The following is a 9,019-nucleotide window of genomic DNA, read 5'->3' as shown; positions in this document are numbered from 1 at the left end:
CCCGCGCCCTCACCACAGCCCCCTCCTCCCTGCATCCCCCCCCACAACCTGCTCCTCCAAAGCCCAGGAGCCCTATCCCGGCCCCTGCAATCGGCCATGGCCATTCCCATGCTGCCCATACCTGTGCTCCAAGGCACCTGGCACGTCTGTCTCTTTGGGGTCACTGGTTTGAGCCTGCGCCTACCAGAGGGCACAGAGCCTCTGGGAGCCTGGCGGAGGACAAGCAGGGCTGAGCAGAGCTCCACGTGGTCGCCTGGGCGCTGCCCTCAGAGCAGTGCGGGCCTCTGTGCAGAAGGGGCAGGGAGGTGCAAGGCTAGCAAAGAGACTTTTGGTCTTATTTTCTGGGTGTGCTTCTGCATTTTCTGTTGGTTTTTCTATGGTGATCACGTATCGCTCTTGTCTACAAAGTAAACAATACAACTCTAATAGAAAGAGGGGCTGCGGCAGGGCCTACGGAGACACAGCCAAGAGGCTCCAAGTGAAAGGAGTGAGTGAGGAGTCACGGGTTCCACAGCAGCTGCGTCTCCTACTGATAGCACCCCCATAGTCCCCCAAGGTGGGGAGTGGGGCAGGAGAGAGGTAGGCTCACTCGGGCCACAGGTGGGCTGGGACCAGCCCTGCCCCACACCCTCCCTCCTGGGAGCCGCAGACAGGCCCCCAGGGCAGTGCATCAGGCCACAGCTGCAGAGACCTGCCTCCCCTGCAGCAGGCGCCTCCCCGATGGAAGACTCAGGAATGGGTTGGGTTGGGTTGGGTGGAAGTGGCGCCCCAGGGCAGGTGAGGTGGAAGAGGTAAAAAAGACCTGCACTGCAGGGTTATCGATAGCACAGGGGGGCAGACAGACCAGCGGCCTCAGGAGGGGTTGCCACCAGCACCCAGGACACATGAACACTGCTCCCACACAGGCACATATGCTGACATACACACCATACGTAGTTACAGAAACACACACATGTACAAACACAGCACACAGAGACACGCAGACACATGCACACAAGATGCAGTCACAGACACACACGGCAGACACGCAGACACACCCACTGCAGGCACCAGCAGACTCTGACACACGCCACAGACTCACTCCTCCACCAACCAGAGAAACAAAAGTTTTGCGAAAAAGTGTACGATGATCACTTCCACTCTATGCTGGTCCCTTTAATCTTTGCTGCTTTTTTTTTGAGACGGAGTTTCGCTCTTGTTACCCAGGCTGGAGTGCAATGGCGCGATCTCGGCTCACCGCAACCTCCGCCTCCTGGGTTCAGGCAATTCTCCTGCCTCAGCCTCCTGAGTAGGTGGCATTACAGGCACGCGCTACCATGCCCAGCTAATTTTTTGTATTTTTAGTAGAGACGGGGTTTCACCATGTTGACCGGGATGATCTCGATCTCTTGACCTCGTGATCCACCCGCCTCGGCCTCCCAAAGTGCTGGGATTACAGGCGTGAATCTTTGCTGCTTTTTAAAAACATGGGTCATAATCCGTTAAATTGATTTCCTTCCACAGTGGACCAGAAGCACTCAGAGAAGGACTGCGGGTTTGAAGGCAGATGCTGGTGGGGACCTGGCCAGGTGGATGGGCGGGAAGGGGTGAGAGTGGGCTGTGGGGGATTCATTACTGACCCTGCAGAAATAGAAGCAGGGTCTCTACCTGGACGGGAGAAGGAGTCTGGGAAGGTTCTGGGGGGCGGCAGAGCTCTGCTGTGTCATGGCCTGGGGACAGGGGGACCTGGGTACGGAGCCGGCTCTTGCACGCCCCTCCTGTCTTGCGTTCCTCTGAATAGCCGGGGCAGGACCCGGCAGGGGCGCCGGCGCAACGAGTGCACGTGGGGGGCTTTGCGGGGCGGAAGGTGCCGGCCTCTTCCTCCATCCAGTCCCCACCTCGCAGGGAACCTCTTTTTTCAAATCGCCGCCTTCCCGCCGGCCCACCGGACTCCCGGGCTGAGGTCGTAGCCCGGTGGGCCGCGGTGGTCCCCTTCCCGCCTAATACCGGGCTTCCTCTCCGGGCAGCCCCCTCCGGCCCGGCCCTAGGTCTCAGCCTCTGGCAGCTCCCTCGGGGCGGGGCAGTGGGGCGGGGCGCGTTCCCGTCCGCCCTCGCTGTCCTCGCCGCCCCCGGGTCCAGGCCCGTCCCCCTCTCCCCTCCCCCGGCCACCCCCTGGCCGGGTGCCCGTCGCTCCGCCCTCCGCCCTTCCCCGCCCCGTCCCCGCCCCGCGCCCGCCCCCGGCCGGGTCTCCGGCGGCGGCGACCGGAGCGCGGAGGTCCGAGCGGGCGCACGGCGGCGGCGGAGGCGGCATCCCGCGGCGCGGAGCGTCCTGCGGGAAGCACATGGCGCCAAGGTGCGGCCGCGGGGGCTGCGGGGGGCGGGGGCGCGGGAGGCGGTGGGGCCCTGACCCAAGCCTGTTGCCCGCAGGTGGTCCCTGCTGTGGCCGCGGCGGCGACGCCTCCTGGACGTGCTCGCGCCCCTAGTCCTGCTGCTCGGGGTCCGCGCGGCCTCCGCGGAGCCAGGTAAGACCTGGCCGGGGCGCGCAGGTTTGCGCTGGTGCCGCCCGCCGCGCCGCCTCCGTGGGGTCCCCGGCCCGGCTCCTCCTCCCTCCGGCCGCTCACGGCTGAAGCCCCGGCCCTGCCCACGCGCGCGGGAGGCGGCGGGAGCGGAGGAGCCGGAGTCCCGCCCATTCATTCTCCCCCGCGCGCCGCGGGTCCGGGCCGGGCAGGGGGGGCGGTGTCCGGAGTCCCGGGCGGTGACCGGACTCAGCGGCGCGCGGGGACTCGGGGCGCGGGGGGGTCAAGGGCTACGGGGTATCCGGAGACGCGGGAGCAGCAGCCAGGGTCGCCGTCGTGGCCTCGCCCCTCGCGGCGCCGGGTCCCGGGACTGAGCGCGGGCGGAGCTGGTGTGTCGGCCCGAAGGCGGCGGAGCGCGGGTCGCCATCTCCGCGTTTCCAACCTGTTGAGGCGCAGCCGCGCGGGCTCCCGGCTCCAGGCTCCTCGCCCCGAGCCGGGCATTGTCCCCGCCGCCTGCCGCGGTGGCGGGTTGCGCGCGGTCCCCTTTGATGCCCCCGGGAACCGGGCGCTGCGCTGCCGGAGAACAATGCACGGGACCCGCCGCTCCCCGGCCTCGCGCTTCCCTGCGCGGCGCTGCCCGGCGCCCGTGGGACCTTCCTGCCGCCAACCTGGGGCCGGGTCCCCACCACGCTGCTCGCCCGGGTCCTCCTGCCTCCCTGAGGGCCCAGCAGAGGCCCAGGGGGAGGGGGCGGGACGCGGACCCCAGGGGAGCCCCCACAAAGGGCCTGGATTCGTCGTCGCGAGTGGAATCCCCCCCGGGGGTCCACGCAGCCAGCCCTTGCCTCTGACTGCACACCTGCTGGCTCCCGCGGGTGAGGAAGCAGGAAGCGGGGGAGGGAGGAAGGTCGTCCTGATTCTCCTGGTAATTTGTTTCATTGTTTCCAATTGACTTAGTCACCAGGTTAAATAGCAACACAGACCTTTCTAAAAAGTAGCTACCCTGTAAGTAGAGGCGCTAAAAACACCTGTTGGTTTGAGTAGTGGACAATTCCCCACTTACTGTGCCTACTGTAGGGATGAAACCTTGGCGGAGAGCTGCTATGAGCTCACGCGGCGTCATCCCGGCGCTGCCCAGGGTCACTCGGGCCATTAATCACCGCTGCAGAGCTGCCTTCTGAGCCGGGCCGCCAGCGCCCACAGGGCCCAGACCAGGGCGGGGCAAAGGAGAGGAAAGAGCTGGGGCCCAAGCCCCCAGCTTAGGAAACGTTATCAAGGAAGAGATGTAAAAGGTGATGGTTTTTTTTGCCTTGGAATAGAAAAAATAACTGTTAGGTGAGCTTTGGTGAGATGCAGTCTTGAGCTCTAAGTAAGGTGTTAAAGTCAGTGCAGACCTCAGGGGGGAAGTTAGGGCTCACCAAAGGCTCTGGCCCAGGCCTGCCCCAGCCTCCAGCCTCTGGGACAGGAAGCCCCTTGGAGGTGTCTGATGGAATGTGGAAGGCAGTGTTCTGGAGGTGGAAGCGGAAGAGGCCCAGTGGGACCTGGATGCTGCCCACGGGCCCCTCCCCCAGCCCAGAGAGCACTCAGGCTCCAGGCCATGGCCACCCAGGTTCCAGTCCTTGCAGGACCAAGTCCCCGTGAAGTGGGAAAACAGTCGCCCCCTTTAGAGGTTATTGGAGAAGAGCTAATGAGCCTGAAATGCTGACTCAGCAAGGGCTTGATTTAGTCTCTTTTAAACTCTTAAATATCACCCTTGAGAATCGAAGGCCTGAGGCCCAGTTTGTTGATCTGCACATTTTTTTCTGACCAAAATGATGCATGTTTCCATGTCTCTGTGCTACACTTGACCCCTAGAAAGTCCTTTGCTTTTTTGTGTAGGGATTGGTTGCTGTGATTCTGAGACTCTCGAATGGTGTTTGTGCCTTTCCCTGTAAGTCAGGAGCCTGGGAGCTCGGCAGTCACTTGGCTGCCTGGTGCCACCAGCTGTGAGAGGTGCCGAAGTCAGCGGTCACTTGGCTGCCCGGTGACACCCAGCTGTGAGAGGTGCCGCAGTCGGTGGTTACTTGGCTGCTTGGTACCACCAGCTGTGAGAGGTGCTGTAGTCAGTGGTCACTCGGCTGCTTGGTGCCACCAGCTGTGAGAGGTGCTGCAGTCAGTGGTCACTCGGCTGCTTGGTGCCACCAGCTGTGAGAGGTGCTGCAGTCTTCCCTTCGGTTTTTCCTCTGGTGGCTTCGTGTGTGCGAATCGGCTGTGGTCCCCATGCTTTTGCAAAGGGCTGAGGAAGAGGACTGTCCCCAGGGCGTTTGCTGATGCCCATGGCCACTCCAGGAGCCTGGTCTCCCGAGCTGCTGTGTGTCTGAGCCTCTCCTACATTCCACTGCCGCACCAAGCTTTCCCCTCACCCCCTGCAACCCCCAGAAGACGCGAGTGCTGCCCCTGCTGGCCACAGGACTACCTTCTATCTGGTGGTCTGCGCGGAGCCCAGCAGAGTTGGTACAGGGCAGGGTCCCTGCGCCTCACTCCCCCGTTCCCTCTGAAGCTCTGCAGGGATTGAGCTTCAGTGGCCCAGGTTCCATGGGTGTGGCTCACCCGGGGCTACATGGGCACCCAGGTAACGAGAAGACCCTCCTGTCAATGGGGGTCTTGTTCCTAGGCTCACCCACTGGGGAGTCTTCAGGATTCAGATGCAGGGACTTTGGAAGATAGTTTTGAATTTCAGCAAAACTTGTTTTTCAGGGTACTCCTGTTTTCCTATAAATGAAAGCAGAGCAGGGGAAGTCTTTGCAGGAAAACCTAGAAGGAGCAAACTGCCCAGCTCCAGAGTGCAGGTGCCGGTCCAGGAGAGCCCCACCTCACCCGTCCTGCTCCATTTAAAAGTGCAAGGCACACACATCCATGGGGAGGCACAGTTGTGCACACAGTTGCACAGCCCCACACGAGTACAGGGCACACCTGTGTACATGCAAACACACACAGATGTGCACACACACACATGCCCCTGAAGATGTATGATTCTCGTGTTGTCACGCTGCAGGCACACACTCTTTCTTCCTCAGAGTGCCTCGTTCTGGCTTCTCCTGGATTGCTGAAAAGGCTGGGTTCTCTGGGCCCTGGGAGTGCCTGGGGGTCCTGTGGTATGAGCAACAGCGACCCACCCTGGGAGCAGCTCCTGACTTCGGGGGACGGACAGTAGGGCTGGGCTGGGCTGGGGTAGAAGCTGCAGCCTGCAGGCAGCCCAGCCCCCACAACGCCCTCCCCACCCCCGCTCACTGTGTGAGGGCAGGGGGCATGCAGGCAGCCCACGGAGAGGGGCCCCCACAATGCCTTCCCCACCCCCACTCACTGTTGGTGGAGGAGTGCCTGCTTCTGCTCAGGAGGGAGACCCTCCTGCCTGGCTGTGGAGCGTTTGTTGGAGACCCAGGCCCCTCTTGGAACTCTCCCTGTGAAGCTCAGGGGTGGAAGAACCTCACAGCTATGGGGGATGGGGTGGGTTGACACTTAGACCCGCCAGCCAGTCTCCTCCTCTCTCTGCCCGAGGCCTGCTGGGGAGGGGGTGCCGGCCAAGGGGGCCTTTGTGCCCAGGACTGGCTCCCCACCAGTGCTCACGGGTCAGGTGCAGAGGCTGGCAGGCACAAAGCTGGCTGGGGCTGTGTCTGCAGGGGCTGGCCATGGCCCCTACCCAGAGAAGAGGTATTGGCCTATGCAGAGAAGGGGCCATCCCATTGCCTGCCAGGGACAGTCAGAGCTGCCACGCTCAGGGCTATCTGTTAGCGGGTGCCTGTCAGAGGACAAGACGACAGGCCTGGCTGGGCCCAGCCCCACCGTGAGACTCAGCAGTTGGTCAGTGGTGGACGGCGCAGGGCCTTAGATAGCCGTTCCGTCACGTGCTGTGCAGGACAGAGGCAGGACCCTGGGAAATTGAAATACGTGCTGGGTGCCCTTACACGATGATGACACTTGGTACATTCTGAAATACTACGGCCCATGAAGACCCTGAAAGCAGCTGGGGGCACTGTGGGGTGCTGTGCAGCCTCTGGGCTCTGCCACACGGGTGCTCCACTCATCTGAGGCCTCCCAGCTCTGGGGTTTAGGGTCTGGGGCCCTTTTCAAGGCTCAGGCAGCTGCCCAGAATGACCGGGCTGCTGAGCCTCACCTCCTGGGAGCCTTGTCAGGGCCAGCACTGGGTGGTCACAGGCCAGGACCTGTCCAAGGCAGCAGAGTGCCAGGCAGGTGAGGCCCCATCATCTGGTGCCTGAGCGCAGACCCTGTGCCATGGCCGGCAGCCGCCACCAGCCTCGCTGACAGCCCTTCTGCAGAGGCCTCACTGCCTCAGTTCCCCGCCCTTACCCCAGGGTAGGAGTGGCTGCTGCTTCCAGGGGTTCTGTGAGCAGCTGATGGCAAAAGCCACACACCACACACTGCATCTTTTTTTTTTTTGAGATGGAGCCTCACTCTGTAGCCCAGGCTGGAGTGCAGTGGCACGATCTCCGCTTGCTGCAACCTCCGCCTCCCGGGCCCCAGTTCAAGCAGTTCTACCTCAGCCTCCCAAATAGCTGGGATTACAGGCACGAGCCACCATGCCCAGCTAATTTTTGTAGTTTTAGTACAGACGGGGTTTCACCATGTTGGCCAGGCTGGTCTTGAACTCCTGACCTCATGATCCACCCGCCTCGGCCTCCCAAAGTGCTGGGACTAGAGGCGTGAGCCACCGCGGCCGGCCCACACACCGCATCTTTACTCCAGACCACGTGTCATTTGAGGGAACAGGCAGCCCAGGCAGTGAGCTGATGGGCGTTGTCCCCGGCGCTGCCCAGTGCCACAGAAGATGGGGGAGCCACGCTCAGTGCCCCTGGCGGTAATGTGTTAGATGGCAGGTTTGGGCCTCTGCAGAAGGGCTGTCAGGAGGGGCTTTTGATCACGGATGCGCTGAGTCAGATTGAACGTGGAGGCTGCAGGGGAAGCGTCTGCTCCAGTGCCTGCAGGAGCACGCCTTCCCTCCGCCGTTCCTCCGGCATAGGCAAGCCCAGGCGCGGCTGCTCTGGCTTCTTCCACAAGAGCCGGGGAAAGGGGAGATATTTGCAAGCCCCTGCATCTTTCTGGGATTTCATGCCAGCACACGGGGTTACCCCTCACCACCTGGAGGCCATCCCCTGTGGACCCTCCCTTCCCACTGGGGCCTTGTGATGGGCAGGGGAGGGCAGGGCAGGGTAGGCACCAGGACCAGGCTGGGTGGCAGTTTGCCTCTCGCCCCGATGGCTTCCGGAAGGCCAGCAGGTCCTGTAAGTGGGCATGTGCTGGGGCTGGGCACTGGCCCTGGGGTCAGGGCTGACCCCTGTGGGGAGTGTCCGTGGACCGACACTGGACTGGAGCCACAGGCTGGAAGGCCGAGGGGAACCGCAGGAGGAGCGAGCGTGATGGGTCACGGGGGGTGGAGGCTGCAGCCCCAGCCGTTTGTCATTTGCTCATTTGTTTTTGGTCTGGAGCCCTCGCTTCTGCATTTTCTCACCGTTCCATTGAGCGGCTTCAGCAGGCGCTGTAGCTAGCCTGCCTCTTTGGAATCTGTGCTCAGAGAGTTTGAGGCGGCATCGAGTTTCAGCAGCAAAGACTCCTCTCTCTGCAGAGAACCTGCCAGCACAGCTGCTCTGGTTTGGGGTGACGTGAACTGATGGGGGAGCTGTGCTGGACTGGGCTTCTGGGCCTCAGGGACTGAGAGACCAAGAGAGACCTCCCTTCCACGTTTCCACTTAGACAACAGGAGACTTTGTTTGGGGAGGAATCACTGGATACACGCGGGCACTGCTGCTGGGATGTCTGGTCTCTCCGTGGCAGGGAGGGGCATGAGAGAGAGGGGTAGCGTCCTAGGACCTCCGTGGGCCTGCGGCATAGTCCCAGCCCTGCCGTTGTCAATGCAGGGTGTTATCCGGGGCAGGACACCGTCTGCAGTGGCTCTGCCTCCCCCGCTGTCAGGTGACCCCATGGGACCAGTGTCTGTGACCTCTTCCATGGTGGGGCTAAGAGGCCAGCAGTGTGGGGTCTGTCGTTAGTGGGGAACCTCAGAGCCCGGGGCTGTGGGCTGATGGGCGGTAAGGCCCCCGCCACGTGCTGGGGAGAGCCCAGCCATGGTTCTTAGTCCACTCGGCCTTTGATTCTTTCTTCCTGTGTGCATTTTTGGGCACTTTTTCTGTGAGCGAGAGGCCATGCCTGCCCGAGAGGCTTGAAGGAAACGCGAGAGTGAGTTTCGGTGGCCCACAGTCTGGAGTGCGGGGCCTGTGAGTGAGCTGGGACAGGGGACAGCGTGCCCTCATCTCTGACGCAGGGACAGGGGACAGCGCGCCCTCATCTGTGACGCAGGGAAAGGGGACAGCGTGCCCTCATCTGTGACGCAGGGACAGCGGACAGCGCGCCCTCATTTCCGACGAAGGGACAGGGGACAGCACGCCCTCATCTGTGACGAAGGGACGGGACAGCGCGCCCTCATCTCCGACGCAGGGACGGGGACAGCGCGCCCTCATCTGTGACGCAGGGAC

The 9,019-nt window shown here is 62.5% G+C and overlaps 1 protein-coding gene across 1 annotated transcript in view; it reads left to right on the top strand.

Annotated features, from left to right (window-relative positions):
• Window positions 1-2,255: 2,255 nt before the first annotated feature.
• The window catches only part of COL18A1 (collagen type XVIII alpha 1 chain), a 104,675-nt gene continuing 97,911 nt past the window's right edge, over window positions 2,256-9,019 (top strand). Inside the window, exons 1-2 of the mRNA XM_017538527.2 lie at window positions 2,256-2,332; window positions 2,407-2,501. Of these exons, the coding sequence (XP_017394016.1) occupies window positions 2,322-2,332; window positions 2,407-2,501 (106 nt within the window). The 5' untranslated portion in view covers window positions 2,256-2,321. The remainder of the gene's footprint in view (window positions 2,333-2,406; window positions 2,502-9,019) is intronic.

The sequence above is a fragment of the Cebus imitator genome, unplaced genomic scaffold (assembly GCF_001604975.1).
Source record: "Cebus imitator isolate Cc_AM_T3 unplaced genomic scaffold, Cebus_imitator-1.0 Scaffold112, whole genome shotgun sequence".
NCBI classification, from domain to species: Eukaryota; Metazoa; Chordata; class Mammalia; order Primates; family Cebidae; genus Cebus; species Cebus imitator.
The sequence above is the reverse complement of the archived record's forward strand: the minus strand, read 5'-3'. Positions and strand labels throughout refer to the sequence as shown.